At 39.9% G+C, this 15,960-nt stretch overlaps 3 protein-coding genes across 8 annotated transcripts in view; 1 reads left to right on the forward strand and 2 right to left on the reverse strand.

Annotated features, from left to right (window-relative positions):
* The window catches only part of LOC113399922 (receptor-type guanylate cyclase Gyc76C-like), a 32,562-nt gene extending 19,908 nt beyond the window's left edge, over positions 1–12,654 (forward strand). For 3 of the 5 annotated variants that reach the window (XM_026639199.2, XM_026639200.2, XM_064215663.1), the window contains 23 exons: positions 429–636; positions 1,287–1,484; positions 1,747–1,812; positions 1,897–2,137; positions 2,774–2,920; positions 3,221–3,417; positions 3,500–3,683; positions 3,890–4,050; positions 4,494–4,784; positions 4,882–5,001; positions 5,540–5,680; positions 5,869–5,940; positions 6,355–6,444; positions 6,553–6,628; positions 7,348–7,506; positions 7,810–7,993; positions 8,112–8,252; positions 10,132–10,354; positions 10,492–10,636; positions 10,767–10,969; positions 11,309–11,444; positions 11,667–11,772; positions 12,029–12,654. In XM_026639199.2, the coding sequence (XP_026494984.2) occupies positions 457–636; positions 1,287–1,484; positions 1,747–1,812; positions 1,897–2,137; positions 2,774–2,920; positions 3,221–3,417; positions 3,500–3,683; positions 3,890–4,050; positions 4,494–4,784; positions 4,882–5,001; positions 5,540–5,680; positions 5,869–5,940; positions 6,355–6,444; positions 6,553–6,628; positions 7,348–7,506; positions 7,810–7,993; positions 8,112–8,252; positions 10,132–10,354; positions 10,492–10,636; positions 10,767–10,969; positions 11,309–11,444; positions 11,667–11,772; positions 12,029–12,515 (3,948 nt within the window). In that variant the 5' untranslated portion in view covers positions 429–456 and the 3' untranslated portion in view covers positions 12,516–12,654. Of the gene's footprint in view, positions 1–428; positions 637–1,286; positions 1,485–1,746; positions 1,813–1,896; positions 2,138–2,773; positions 2,921–3,220; positions 3,418–3,499; positions 3,684–3,889; positions 4,051–4,493; positions 4,785–4,881; positions 5,002–5,539; positions 5,681–5,868; positions 5,941–6,354; positions 6,445–6,552; positions 6,629–7,347; positions 7,507–7,809; positions 7,994–8,111; positions 8,253–10,131; positions 10,355–10,491; positions 10,637–10,766; positions 10,970–11,308; positions 11,445–11,666; positions 11,854–12,028 lie in introns of those variants that run through there. The other 2 variants (XM_026639201.2, XM_064215664.1) reach the window with 2 other exon arrangements.
* The window catches only part of LOC113400071 (probable cytosolic iron-sulfur protein assembly protein Ciao1), a 100,074-nt gene that overhangs the window by 69,947 nt on the left and 14,167 nt on the right, over positions 1–15,960 (reverse strand). The window lies entirely within an intron of this gene.
* Positions 12,603–15,960, reverse strand: part of LOC113399923 (guanylate cyclase 32E) — a 43,254-nt gene continuing 39,896 nt past the window's right edge. For both annotated transcript variants that reach the window (XM_064215665.1, XM_064215666.1), the window contains exons 22-26: positions 15,794–15,938; positions 15,321–15,419; positions 14,928–15,222; positions 13,311–13,419; positions 12,603–13,027 (exon numbers count right to left, since the gene is read on the reverse strand). In XM_064215665.1, coding sequence (XP_064071735.1) covers positions 12,848–13,027; positions 13,311–13,419; positions 14,928–15,222; positions 15,321–15,419; positions 15,794–15,938 — 828 coding nt within the window. In that variant the 3' untranslated portion in view covers positions 12,603–12,847. The remainder of the gene's footprint in view (positions 13,028–13,310; positions 13,420–14,927; positions 15,223–15,320; positions 15,420–15,793; positions 15,939–15,960) is intronic.

A 15,960-nucleotide genomic window follows, 5' to 3' on the forward strand; every position in this document is an offset into this window, starting at 1 on the left:
GCCTGGGTTTGAACCCGAAATCATCGGTGAAGATGCACGCGTTCTAACCACTGGGCCATCTCGGATCGGATTTAACATGCTAAACTTATATCACCTAAAATTTACTTATCATTAATTTGTCTAGTCATAATAAATATGTTTATTAATTATGTTCAACATAAAATGGGTGTTATTTATAACCAAAACATGACACTTGGTCTAATAGTCATAAGATATGTGTAGCGTTGTTGTAATGTGACTTTTTTAAATGTGTTCGAATGTTTCGAATACTTGGTAATAATTTATTAATTTGCGATGACGCTCGATTTTTGATTAAAAGTCGATACAAGCAGGTGTTTCCAACTATTACTAGTATTGGTTTCTGAATCGTCTATTCTATTAAGGCTTACACGTGGGAGCAGTGTAACGATGCCTTGCGTTTGTTGCAGGTGCTAGTACCGCGGTGAAGGCGACGGCATGTGGCACGGTGCGCGAGTGCTCCTACTCGCGGCGCTGGGGCTACTGGCCGGGCCTTCGGTCGCCGCACCCGCTAAAAAGTACAACCTTACCATCGGATACCTACCCTCCATTAAAGGCGAGCACAGAGACAGACAGGGTCTCGCCATCTCTGGGGCCCTTTCTATGGCCCTCGAGGAGGTTTGTTTGAGTATTAATTGACCTTTTTGGTGATGGTTGATTACGTTATAGTTGATTTTTCCTGTTTATATTATAAGCACGAGAAAGAAATGAAATCGTTATTCGTCTAAAATGTTTTATATAGAACAGAAACTACTTAATTTAGAAAGTTTTCTGTAACCTACATTAAGGCAATACTCTCGAATGTAAACTGACATCGTTTCAAATATTGACATCCCAGTTCCCAATTTCGGCCGGCAAATATTTACTGTGTCACGTGTAGTTTACGAATAAGGCAGACAGTTTCTATATATTACAGATGGTGTTCATTGAATACTTGCTTTGTGACTGGCTCATATGTATGTTATAGATTTATTAGTTCTGAGTAGGGTAGTTACAAAGGAAATTATATTGGGAGTTAGCTCTTCGTATGAACCATTATACATTTATAGTAAGTGTGTCATGATTGACTTGTAGTGAAAACAAAAATATTTATGTAATGTAAAGGTTTTGCCTGATGTTTCTAAAGATTTTTGTGATTCTCTACGGTCGAGATAGTTGCCCTTATTCAAGAAAATATACTAATTTATCGGTTAAATTAATTGAAATCATGTGATGCGAGTTTTTGAGTTCATTCTAAGAAGCAAGAATGAATCGATTTTTTTTTTCAGATCAACAATGGCACAGATTTGCTACCCGACGTGCGACTGCTGCTGGAATGGAAAGATACGAAGTGCGACACGGTGACGGCCACGCGTCTGCTCACCGACATGAGTTGTTCGGGAGTCGTCGCCTTCTTCGGCCCTGAGGGTCGCTGCCACACCGAGGCCATCATAGCCCAGTCTAGGAACTTACCAATGATATCTTATGTGAGTCGCGACAGTACATTGTTTTGAGAATGTCTCAATAAAAATAGGTCCTAAAGCAATCCCTTATATGGTAAAATTCAAAATTAAATTATTCAAAAATAAACTAGTTCTATATATACGTATTATATAATTCTACTTACGAATAGAGAACGGACTTTTATTTTTAATTAAATGACTTTTAGAGAAAACATTTTTTTTTTGTAGACTCAGATTGGAATATTCAGCTTTGTCTTGCTAATCAAATTCTTTTTTTATGTTATAGAAATGTTCGGATTACCAAACGTCAACGTTGTCGAACTTCGCAAGATTGGAACCTCCGGATACGCAGGTTGGCAGTGATAACATTAAAATATTTTTTAGTGATAATGTTTTTATAGTAAAATATAAACGACGCGTGTAAATACAATTTCAGGCGACCAAATCTGTCATATCGTTGCTTCGATACTACAGATGGAATAAGTTCTCGATCCTATATGAGGAGTCGTGGGTGACGGTGGCGTTGACGTTAGAGAACCACGCGAAGAAGAATAACATGACCGTGAACCATCAGCGACCGGTCATCGACGGTTTCAAGTGTTGCGAGGAGAAGATGACTTGCTGCGCTCCTGGATTCTGGTACCAGTTCATACAGGACACTAAGAACAGAACTCGAAGTAAGTGTAATTTGTTTTCTATCGGTCTTATTTTTATGGGAAGGCAATTAAGATATCAAGGGAAAAAGTGACCAAACAACCAAATTTTCACAAATAAGTAAAACATAATTCGTAGCATAGCTGATTGTTGAGACAGTAACAACTAAAATTATAAATTAAACATAAATAACAACTTAAAATGATACGTAGATAATGATTTGTTTACGTAGGTTTTTACATATAATCAATCATTGACAAATCTACCGTGTTATTGAGAAGTCATCTTTTTGGAGATATAGATTCTACCGAGGGATCCGGTCTGGTCCGTGTCAAATATGTATTGATTATGTAAACATAGAAAGTTGTTTTACTAAATCAAACAAATAACGATATATTATTTGTTTGATTTAGTACGTGGCGGATAAAAACATATAATCAATCAATTAACTTCTGTGAATTAGATTCAGGGATCAGTATTTAATAAATAAATAGATTGATGTGAAGCGTCAATAGCGCTATGGTTTAAGGGCCGCCTAGCGTTGAATCGAGAATAGGAGATTCCCCATTCGTACACAGTATTCCTTATAAAAAAAATACAAAAAAAATAATGAACCAAGTTGTTTTGCCATTTGTATAATTTGAGTTTGTCTCTTTCAGTATATGTGTTCTTGGGTTCAACCGCTGGCCTAATAGATATGATGACAGCCATGGAATCATTGCAATTATTTGTGAAGGGAGAGTACATGGTCATATTCGTCGACATGATGACTTACTCGCCGAAGGATTCTTTAAAATATTTAATAAGTAAGTATTTTTTGTTACAAAATTTATTGGACCAAGATTTTGTGGTCTAATTTCTAATGATATCTATTTATATTAGCAATTAAAATATACAGTAGAAAGTTTAGATTAGTTTTTGCTCTTGTAAGTTTCTAGTTGCTCTGCGTCTTTATTCGACATGCACTTATATTTCTGCCTTAGGGTAACTAAAATAGCGCTCGAATTACGACCGATTTGAAATTAAAATAAATGGACAATGGAATTAAAATAATCGAGTGGATCAGCAGCAAGTCGGTTATCACCCGCGGCGCGCTTGTGTTGCAGAGACGGAGGACCGCGCGTCGAAGCTGGTGTGCCCCAACACGGCGGAGTTCCGCAAGCGCGCGCAGTCGCTGCTGGTCGTCGTGTCGTCGGAGCCCGAGGGCAGCTACGAGTACTTCACGGGCAAGGTGCGCGTCTACAACAGCATGAAGCCCTTCGAGTTCCCGCTGCCCGCCGTCTTCGAGAACAGGTTCAACAAGGTGATGCACCGTGTCGCGGTATCCTCGAGGGCCGAACGCACTTCGAACGTTTCGTATGACTTTATATGATGTTACATTTCAGTTCGTGTCGATATACGCCGCGTATCTGTATGATTCTGTGAAGCTCTACGCGACCGCTCTACACAGTCTCATAGAAGAGGAAACAACACAGAAAAATGAAACTATTACTTACCAAAAATTAATGAGCATCGCTACCAGTGGATCTGTTATTGTTTCCAAAATGATTCGTATAACTCCTTTTAAAAGTAAGTGGTTCATTTTCAAATAAATAAAATATTTCCAACCATGCTTTTCAATTATTTTAGTAGACATTTTTTTGCGTAAAGGCGGTTTTACTCTCACAGTTTTTTTTTTTGTGACAGACAGTTTACAGAGAATTTTGTGCTTCATTGTTAGTTCTACGAATAATAATGCATCATTTATATCTAACACAACGTTTCAAATTGCATAGGTGTATCTGGTATGTCGATTCGTTTGGACGAACGAGCAGACTCCGAGGGTAACTTCTCCGTGCTCGCCTTCAAACCTGCCAACTTCACGGATGATGACGTCAACTGCACATACAGCATGATACCCGTCGGACACTTCCAACAGAGCAGTCGTGAATTTCCTGTGAGTCACGGAAACCTTCCAACCTGCTATCATATTATATTCATCAAACAATTATACCATTAATTTATTTTTTACATTGATGTGGTATGAAATACCTAACTAAGGATATCTCATTAATTAAGTTATCTCAAACAGAAGTAATGAGTAAAAACAATCCAAATTGACATTTGAAATTGACGTTTTTATGAAGTATATAGCATACTGAGAGAAGAGAGTGCCCCTGGAACCCGGTGTGTGGCATGCGGCGGCTCTCGCTGAGCGCACTCATTGCGCACGTTGACTTTTGTGGTTACTGTTTCGTTAGTAAGCGTCGTACTGTGAAGTTTTATTATTATTAGCCTGTAAACCTATGTGTATGATTTTCTATATGATCGTGGAAAATCTATGTCCACACATATTTTGTTTTTTTTTTTTTTTTCCATAAATGTTTATTTGTTTTACAGGAATATAAATTAAATCCCCGCCTGCCAATCGACTGGCCGGATAGCGTTAAGCCTGAAGACGAACCTTCATGTGGTTTCCTTAATGAAAAATGTCCGAAGGATGACTCACAGATAACGTCCCTGGTAGTCGCGGGGACATTAGCTGTGACATTATTCTGTGCCCTCGTAGTTACTATAAGCATTTATAGAAAGTGGAAAATAGAACAAGAGATAGAAGGATTGTTGTGGAAAATAGACCAGCAAGAAATAGCCGGCTACTTAGGTAGTGGTCTTATGTTGTCGCCCAGTAAGGTAATATATAAATATATATTATATAAGCTATGATAATTATGTATAACACACAGTTTTATAAATATTAATGAGGAAATGTGTACTGTTTTACTTACAGTTAAGTTTAGCTAGTGGGATATCTTGTGAGAGCAGATGTTGTACACAAATATTTACGACGACGGCGCAGTACAAGGGAAACGTAGTGAGAATAAAGGAACTGAAATTCACTAAAAAGAAAGTAAGTATTCAGCTTATACTGAGTCAATCGTGATTACACTATAGCCTATTCCAATGGTTTTTAATATTGCCAAAGTTTTGAGAATTTGGAAGTAAAATTTAAGTGAATATAGGTTAGTGGAATAATATTGCCGCATAAATTAAGATATATTAACCAAAGACTGTTTGTATTCAATAAGTAACAGATAGCATTATTAACAAATCCCATGGAATATGCATATTTAAAGTTTGTGTATCTCTATCCTTACGCTTGAAATGGGCTATACAAGGTTTTTACTGTCATACTGCTTTTTATTGTAGAATTCCGATAAGAACCCACCTAGGTTCGTCATTTCTAGAAAAAGGGTTGTTATACGTTATACTTGTACATTGTACAGGAATAAGTTTTTAATTCAGCGCCGTTTACATGACCTCCAGTTACCAAGCGTCTATGAAATGGAATAATAAAGAGTAATTTCTGTATCACGGTAAACGAAAATAGTATAACTATCTGTATTGTACTCGTGATGCTAAGTGTGTGTGTGGTGTGTGTGTCGCAGGACATATCGCGCGACGTGATGAAGGAGATGCGCCTGCTGCGCGAGCTGCGCCACGACAACCTGAACTCCTTCATCGGCGCCGTCATCGAGCCGCTGCGCGTCCTGCTCATCACCGACTACTGCGCCAAGGGGAGCTTGTATGTGAGTCACTGAGACGTTGCTCTCACTCGCTCTCTCTTCTATTTCCTTGAGAAACGTAGGTTTTTAACCTGATTTTGTTGTCTGAATAATTATACTTACAAATATTTTGACCTTTCGCATCGACGTCCGAATGCAAGGTATAGCATAAAAATCATATAAGTACTAAAATATTTGTATTGTCTTTGCAGGATATAATTGAAAACGAAGATATAAAGCTGGATAAGATGTTTATATCTTCTCTGGTGCACGATCTCATCAAGGTATAGTTTTAATATATTTATTATGCAAACAATACGGTATGCTGCGACGGGTAATCATTTATTTTCCTCGTCATACTATGTATAACATAATTACAGTTACCAAAATATACAGTTCTGATAAAATTACATGATTCATTCTTAGTGTCTCGTTGACGCCAAATTTCACTTTGTCTCAAGGGATGCGTCAACGTTTCTGAGCAACACGACATGTATGTTCTCATTTTAGTTATCTTACTTTCTCAACTCGTCTTAAGCAACGTATTTGTAATAATTAATCATATTATACTTTATATCGTTATTCGTGTCTTATCTTTTGTCAGATCCCTTAAGCTTGTGTCGCATTGCTTCAGTCGTACTCCGATATTGAAATTTTGTCGACGGTCGATGCGCGATTAATTATAAATTTAATTTCAGGGTATGAGTTTTATTCACTCATCGCCATTAATCTTCCACGGAAATCTCAAGTCTTCGAATTGCGTCGTCACATCGAGGTGGATGCTTCAGGTAATGACAAATAATTTAAACTAGTTACTATGTAACATTTTCTCATATTATTGAATTAATTTGAAAACGATAAGTAAAATTAATTGATAAATTTTATATTATTTTTAGGTAACTGATTTTGGGCTCCACGAATTAAGATATTGCGCTGAAAATGATTTCATCGGGGAGCATCAATATTATAGAGGTGAGTGAGTCGTTAGATGATCTTTATTATATTGAATTCAAATCGTTCATTGATAACGACAGACACAAATAATATTTTCACAAGGCATGATAATATCTATGCAATCCTTATACAAGTTATAACTAAAGAAAAAACTTATTTCTTATCATAGCTGTGACACTATTGACGTGACGTCAAGAAAGTCAGTATCACAACAAGCATTTTACGTCACATATCGAATAAAATTGCTCTATATTTATTGTTCTTCTCAAGAAATCTTTATAACCTTTACTTGGTGGCAGGGCTTTGGGCAAGCCCGTCTGGGTAGGTTAGCAATCCTTAGTATTGTTGCTTTCCGGTTTGAAGGGTGAGTGAGCCAGGGTAACTTCAGGCAAAAGGGACATAACATCTTAGTTCATAAGATCGGCGGTGCCTTGATGTATTGTGAGGAATGGTTATTAATTCTTACAGCGTCAAGGACTATGGGCGGTGGTGACCACTTACTATCAGGTGGCCCATTTGCCCATCTTATATATATATATATGTCCACGTTGTGACAATATCGGTGCCAATTTGCGAAATATTTTTGGGAGTACCTTGTAAATAACTCATAGTTATAGCTAATAAAAATAAAATATTTAAATTTTGTCTGTCATTAAAAGTACCTCAAAAAATGAAAATAATACATACTCGTTACAAATATAATATCTTCTTAATATTAATCAACGTAATTTTTGCAGGCTTACTATGGAAATCGCCAGAGTTACTGCGACAGTTAGATGATCCAAACGGTACCGTCGGAGGAACGCAGAAAGGTGACGTTTATGCTTTTGGCATAATTCTGTACGAAATAATCGCCCGACGAGGACCCTTCGGCGCCACCACTCTGGAGCCTAAAGGTGAGGACACGATACAGAGCAGACTTTTCAATGCAGTAAGCGTAAAGTTCGCACTAGGCACCCTCGGTACTATCGTTAAGAGATCCGTAAATATTCCAATTCGGGTTAATCTTCGTCTCAAAGTTTACATTCGATACTGAAGAATTTCTAACTCGAGTAGAATCGGTGCAGGAAAAACAGCGTCTTTTTCGGTGTAATATTGATGAATTATCCCTAACTTGAGAACAAACGCAGAAACGAAAGTAAGATGTGTCACCGCGAACAAGCTCCCCACGATAGTAACGTAGCCGCGCCCGCCCGCAGACATCGTGGAGCGCGTGAAGCGGCCGCGGCGCGAGGGCGAGGAGGCGTTCCGGCCCGACACGCGCGCGCTGGACGCGGACGACTACGTGCTGGCCTGCATGCGCGACTGCTGGGCCGACGACCCCGCCGTGCGCCCCGACTTCCCCGCGCTGCGCACCCGCCTCAAGAAGATGAAGTCCGGCAAGTACGTGTCCGACGCGCCCTCGATGTTAGGGCGATGGTTGTAAATTCTAAAGAATGTGACGTATTAGGCTTTCTTTTCCACTTCCGTGACAAATATTACATCGTTTTTTTTTTCGTAGATCTAGAAATATTATGGATCAAATGATGGATATGATGGAGAAGTACGCTAATAATTTAGAAGAACTAGTCAATGAGAGAACGAGGCTACTGATAGAAGAGAAGCAGAAGACCGAAGACTTGCTCCACAGAATGCTACCAAAGTAAGTGGCCCCTGTCTGCTTTTCCGAATGCTCTGGCATCAATGTGGTTTTAATGTCACCTGATTTAACTTTCGATGTGGCTTCATTAATTGTTGTGTATGTTTTAAAATGTACAATCGATTTAAATATCCCCTTCGACTCGTATGTGCAAACATCGTTAATATTCAATGAACGAAATTTGTTTTTCACGCTCAAACACTTCACATTCATTTTGCTCTTGTAATCCATACAATAATCTTATAAGGTTCGTAAAAGTATAATATAAAATTGAATAATTGTACATTAAATTGATGTAATAAAGCAAGCAATTTTTCGGTTGTATTATTTTTAAAACGAAATAATCACTCTTGCAGAATTGTAAAAACTGTTTCACATATTGTTGACGTCATATCACACTGTATATAAAGTCATTATAATCTCGTACATCTATTCTAAAATTGAGAAGTTTATATAAATTAAGAAAATGTGCATGTTAGATTTGGACTCAGTATTAAGCGAGGTGATGTAATCGTTACTAATTAAGGTACGTAATGTTGTAACTAATATTAACGTAAGCACAGACGAGGAAGACGCAAATACAACAAGCCGCACCGCGCTTCTGGCCGACCGCAGCGGTGGTACTGGTTTACATTCAGTCCAGTCAAGTCGTTCTCATTATGTCATGCCTTGATTTCATTTTATGCGACAGATGGTTAATATTCGATGATCAATAAGAGGTTTTTTGATACGCTATAAATTTTAAATAAATATATACACTATTGGATAATTTGTTTTGGGTGCTTAGGGTTGCTTAGGGTGTAGAATCTGTGTTCCATCAGTAGCGATATGATTGATATATTACAAAACAAATAAAAGTTCGTGTGCCATTTTTTCTTCATTAAATCCATTAATTTCGTCCATTCCGGGGTTCAAAAAGTCAATAGTTCCATCGACATGGACTTGATGTAAAACAGTAGTACATGCTCTCGTAACAAAAGGAAAAAAATGTATTTGTATTCAATTTGTTGTACTTGTGTTCTTTTCCAGATGTGGGGGTTGAATCCATTATAGAAATGTCGTGAAAATTTCTTGAGGTAATTAACTCTCTACTGGTGATTGTAGTTAATTCAGTTGGTCTCATGCTGTAGGTGCCGGAACGTCGCTTCTCACTAGTTATTATTGTAATTAGGTTTTCCGATAGATGGTACTAAGAGCTTGCTTGGGTTGTGGTTTAACATATGCATTTTAGTCGGTGTTGGCAATTTCGTAGCTTATTTTCGATCATACTTAGTCCATATGTAGATGTATCAATATTACATAGTAATGTTTAACACTTTTCTAGCATGTTTTTAATATATTTTTTTTTATTTGATAACGTAAGTAAAATTTGCAGGTATATGATATTTTAGATTTATAACAGGGTGCTCAATTTTTTTCTTATAATTTAATCTTGTGTGGATTTGGACGAGGACAATGTTGTGAGTTTTTTCAAGTTACTTAATACATATATGCAGCAGTAATTGTTTTATTATCATTTAATTATATTATTCTTGATTTATAAATATGTTAATTATGTAGAAATGTAGATATTATGATTTTTAGTAGTGCATCATTCGGCATGATATTTAATGTAAAAACTAGTCAAATTTTCATTATCTCTATGACTTTCGGGTTATGTATGTTAATTTTTTTTATATTATTTCCTAAGAATCTACTATCTAATCCTAAATAATAATTTTTCAACAAATTTAAGATTTAATTAATGAAAATTGTCATACTTATATTTTTTTGTGTTTCCTATTCTGTAGTAAATAGTAATTAAAATTTATTAGTTAATAGTAGTAGTAAAACACTGAACTGTACACAGTAAATGTTAACCGTATCCGTGATATTGTTTCAGATCAGTCGCTCGTCGGCTGACGACGGGCGAGGGCGTCGAGCCGGAGTCGTTCGACTCCGTCACGATCTACTTCAGCGACATCGTCGGCTTCACCGCCATGTCCGCGGAGAGCACGCCGCTGCAGGTCGTCAACTTCCTCAACGACCTGTACACCGTGTTCGATAGGATCATACGAGGCTACGACGTGTACAAGGTTGAAACCATCGGGGATGCTTATATGGTGGTACGTAGTTTTTAATTTCATCATTCTTAACTTAATCTAATTAAATACTCTTTATATATTATGTTAAATCAAGGACTGTGAGTGATACAGTCATGTTGATTTTTGTAAATGTGGGGTGTGTTATTTAACATTGTCAGGTGTCGGGCCTACCGATAAGAAATAACGACAGACACGTGGGAGAAATCGCATCAATGGCGCTGGAACTGCTAAATGCTGTCAAGAGTCACAAGATATCTCACAGACCGAACGAAGTTTTAAAATTAAGGATAGGCATACACACAGGTATTCATAATTAGTTTATTAATATTAAAAAATAATTGTATTTAGCGATAATTTAATAGGTAATCGATAGTGAAGTATGTAAATTATCATGAAATAATATTGACAAATTCGTGGCGTATTGTTTCGGCAGGCGCGGTGGTGGCGGGCGTGGTGGGGCTGACCATGCCGCGCTACTGCCTGTTCGGCGACACCGTGAACACGGCCTCGCGCATGGAGTCCAACGGGGAGCCGCTGCGCATACACATCTCGCCGAGCTGCAAGCAGGCGCTCGACAAGCTGGGCGGGTACGTCGTGGAGCCGCGCGGGACTATACCCATCAAGGGAAAAGGACAGGTAAAGAACAACATCCTATGGAGTTCAAAACTCCACAGTGTGGTTGTCTAACTGTATTTATGTATGTAGCCAAATATCAATAGAATCTTGCCATCTCAACTCGGGGTTGTCTTAAAGTCATAAAAAATATATTATTTTTAAAAAAAAATTTAAATGATACGAAATTCTGTTTGATGTCAATGTCAGAAATGAAACTCCCGAATTCAGATAAATGGCATAATTGTCAGTTATTTGATTCGATTCGTTATAAACATTATATGCTCACATTTTTCTTTGACACCGTTAAAATACAATTATTTCAATAAATTGATTATTAATATTATATAACTATTTCTTTAGCTCCAAACGTACTGGTTAGTCGGTGCGACGGAGAAGGCAATACAGAAGAGGCCGGTAGAAGGGGAGGAACGCCCTCTGTTCTGTCGGCCCAGGAGAAGTCCTCGCTTAACGGATTCCAGACATCCCTCTATTTCGGGTAATAGATTCGCTCGTACATAATTTTTTTCACGTTTGAAGATATTTTCTTTAGCATTTTTGAGAGCATTTTGCAACCACATTCGCATGGATATTCGAGTTCCATCAAAGAATCACGAATATATAACCACTCGCTTCGATCGCAACGCTCCATTCGATCGCATAGACTCGCAGCGAGCGGGCGCCAGGTGGCCAGCGGTATATACGGTCGGTTGTCCCGCAGAGCTGCGAGGCGAGGCCCGCGTGCGCCAGCGCCTGCACAGCGGCGCGTCGCTGCCGCCGTCCGCGTCGCCCGCCGCGCGCCGCGCCGCGCTCGCGCCCACCTCCAGGTCCATGCGCTTCTTTGCCGTGCTAAGTTTGCTTTTAACGAGTGTAGCTTTGTAGGCATGTAAACTAATATTTTAGCTGAGTTTGGATGTCACTGCAGTGTGATTTTTTATTTCTTTTTATTTATTTTTTTATTAATTTATATCCATATTTTAATTATGATTGTATTGATCACTTCAAAAGTGGATCAGGCGACTTTTTCTCTAAAGTTTGTGACATAATCTCGCTCCATCGACTGAAGTCCGTATACGCTAACAGACGCGCACTGAGCTCGATCGCGTCGTCGACGGCGTGCTCGGGCGCGGGCGAGGCGGGCGTGGCGCTGCGGCCGGCGCGCTCGCTGGACGTGCTGTCGGCGCGCGGCCGCCTGCGCCGCCACCACACCACGCGCTCGCTGGACGTGGAGGTGGCCATCGCGACCGTCTCCTCCTCGCTCTTCAACGGCAACGCGTTCGGCCTGCCCGATGACCCGCCGCGCGCCGACGAGGACAGTCCGCTGCTGCGCAAAGCGAGCCTGTGTAACAAGCTGGACCGGCCGAAGCGCAAGGTGCCCGACTCGGACTACATCGAGTTCTACAAGAAGTGGCGCTCGCTGGAGAACGTGGCGGACGCGAAGAGCGGCGCTAAGATGCCTCGCTTCGCGATCCGCTCGTGGCTGCTGGGCATCTTCGGCGGCGGCGCTCGCAGCACGTCGTCGTCGCTGCGCCGCGCGCCGCACCTGCTCGACCGCGAGTCCGCCGTCTGAGCGCCGAACTTCCCCTCTAAGTGTATATTGCGCTATATGTATATGAAATGCTGTTGTAAATAATATGTGTAAGTAAAACGATGTTACCGTCAATTGTGAAATAAGAGTTTAATGTTATTAAATAATTTCTATTGAACAAGGTCTCTTAATAATACTGACATAGATCACATTAACACTACCGAACGCCTATTTGACGGCGTCACGTAAACGCGAAGCTTCCGCGTTCCCCGCATCGGTAGAAGGCGCCCAGACTCGACCGAGTCGCGCACGGCTACGAACCGGCCCCGGGGGCCGACGACGAGCTCGCCATCCGGACGGGCATTGACTAGAGGCTACGCGTCGGCCAGCAGCGGCACGCCGGCGGGGTCGCGGCCGTTGACGACGAGGCGCACGTCGCAGCGCGTCTCGGCCTGCTCGATGATGGGGCACGACACGCTGGTGTGCTCGTGGCGCAGGCTGGGCGCCGCCAGCAGCTCGGGCCGCGCCGCCGACACGCGGCCCTCGCCCGTCACCTGGGATCGAGACACGACATTCACTATGCGATCCTCTCACATTAGTGTTGATGTACGACTTAGTAATATAATTTTAAGATTATAATAGAAAATCCCTTTATCGTTTGGAAACAAGAATATGTCATATTTATGAAATAAGAGATACAATTTTAGTATTCAAATCTATTCAGCCCTATTTTGTGTCCAAATTAAATAAAATATTTTTATGATAATTTAAGTACAAGTGACTTTAACTCATTTAATGCTAATGAGAATTGAAATATTAATCAAACATGAAACTTACTTCCATTAAGTATTCATCACTTCGATGGTGTAATACGCTATCTGTATGCGATTCTAAATGGTTTCCAGAAGCAAAACGAAGTTTCTTTGGAGATTCTAAGCTGCAGCACCTGCAAACATAACATGTATATTATTATTATGTTAGATGTATGTACATTTAATAACTGATACCATAAAATATTACACAGCTAACTAAATATGTAAATGTCCCTTTTGCACAACGAGGCGAAAACTCATTGCTTTTTAGATTAACAATTGACCTATTCTTTGATATATCTAAAGTTTATGATTGTGTGAGACTGTTAACGTTTTTGTATAAGCAACAAAATTACGATGATATAGGTAAAGATCTTGATTTAATTTCTTACAGCCAATCAATTCAGATGTCCTCTGACCGATTGGAGCCACGGCGGCCTTTCATAAAGGAGACTATGCAACTGAGCGTAAGAGACGGCAGTGCATTGATCACAAGCGTGTGCCACTGGTGCAATAAATTCTTTTTCTCATAATCCTATGGAACGGCAATCTGACCCGACAGAAAATAGTACATTGCCCAGGAATACATCCTTACGGAGCTAGGGTTTTGCGTGTCTTAACTTTAAATAAATATATAGTATTAAACAATTCAAAAATTCTCGCTGTCTGTCTATATGCTTAGATCTTTAAAACTATGCAACGGATTTTGATGACGTTTATTTAATATATAGAGTACTTCACGAGGAAGGTTTATATGTATAATAATTGATACTACGAGATGTGTCAAAATAATGTACTACAGTAAACACCTTCAAAAGGTCTACAAAAAAGTCCGCGATTGTTGGTATATATCTCTTAGCTATAACCCATAATAACCATTTTTATCCTAGTCGCTAGTGATTTATAAAATACATTAAATAATTCATAGGTAATATATAATATAATATAATTGAAAAATGCATATAAATAATGTTAAATCGGCGATTCTTTCGTTAGCTACAGTACGTTAGTTACATTTACATTATATTTCGGTAATATTGTCAACTGGTAATACAAACGAACTCGTGTGTATTGTCGCCCGTTGACATATATTCTACGATAGACAAGAACCTACGTGCAAACAATTTGTTCGAATACTAGTAAGAGTTAGAACGTAGAGTTCGCTGCAGCGATAAATCTTATCGTATCATATCATTATGTCATCTAATCAAACTATTGAAGCATACAGCGTTAGATAACTTATAGAGAATAGATTGCTCGTGACCAAAACGTCGTAAACAACTCTAATTTTATTGCTTTTTCGCATTTCATTCGACGTAGTGTAACAAAATGTCGTTCAAATAGATTTGACGGATTGTAGGATGGCGTCGCCTATAAATAATCTTGTTACTATTGTGGCATTACGATATTATTAACTAGGTATTTAATCACCCTAACAATGAGTAATTTTACTTACTTGAATACTGAATTCTTATTTAATCTTTTTTTAAATTAGATTTTGGAATCAGTAGCGTCACTCCGTTCGTGCCCTACATTGAATGAATGGCAAAGCCACAGTAATGTCAGGTCAGGTCAGTCGAAAATAGTGACTGTTGGGATCGTCATATCTAGTGCGTACTAGAGATATATTTGAATGACAGACCTGTGCAAACTGCCGACTTGGTTTTTCCAATTCCGTGTCTTAAGAGAGCTGCGCTGCCCGCGGTGGTCGCGATGGTCGCGGTGGTCGCGGTGGTCGCGGTGGTCGGGCGGCGGGTCGCGCGCGTGCGCCCGGCGCCGAGCGCGCGCGGCGGCGGCGGCGGGCTCCTCCCCGCGCAGCCACCACGTCACCTGATCCCGCTTGCCCTTCATGGACACGATTCCGCGCTCGTCGAGGACGTACCCGCCTAGTTGATCTAACAACATCTTGCAGGCACCGCTGCAGTGAATCTTTAAAGCTGAAAAACAAATGAAGTTTAAATTAGCGATATTATCAGTTTTATAAGTTTCATAACAAAACTTTTAAATAATTAACTATTTAATATATTCCACTTACGAACTCCCGTAGATTCGAATCGACTGGCGGTGTTGACGGTGTCACCGAATAAACAATATCTAGGCATTTTAAGTCCCACGACGCCAGCGCACACTGGGCCTGTAGAAAGGATTCATAAACTAGAATTCATTGAATTCATTACAGTCTTATATTACTTAAACTTGACCAGGGAAAAATCCTTTTAACAATGAAATGATTACAAACGACTTATTTGCGAATACAAACAAGGAAATTCAGAGATGGTTAATATTGGCTTATTTGATATTTTAGAGATCAATTCTTACCTAACCTTATTTTATAAGTACATAAAGGAACACAAGGCAATATTTTTAGGTATGAATATATTCTCAAAACAACGGATATATTTTTAGTTTAAGTAAACGGGCAGATTGACTGATTATCGAAGTAAGTTTAATTTTTGTCCCGCCTATAACGTGCCCAAGCGGACAGGGCGGCAGCGGCGGCTCACGTACCGGAGTGCAGGCCGACGCGCAGCAGCAGGCGCTGCTCGGGGCGGTGGCGCACGCGGAAGGCGCGCGTGGCGGCGAGCAGCGCCAGCGCCATGGACGCCACCTCGCCCGCGTGCAGGATGCCGTTGCGGATGGGCAGCCCCGACACCTGGCGACGCGCACAACATCGC

This window comes from Vanessa tameamea, chromosome 8 (assembly GCF_037043105.1).
Source record: "Vanessa tameamea isolate UH-Manoa-2023 chromosome 8, ilVanTame1 primary haplotype, whole genome shotgun sequence".
Classification (NCBI taxonomy): domain Eukaryota; kingdom Metazoa; phylum Arthropoda; class Insecta; order Lepidoptera; family Nymphalidae; genus Vanessa; species Vanessa tameamea.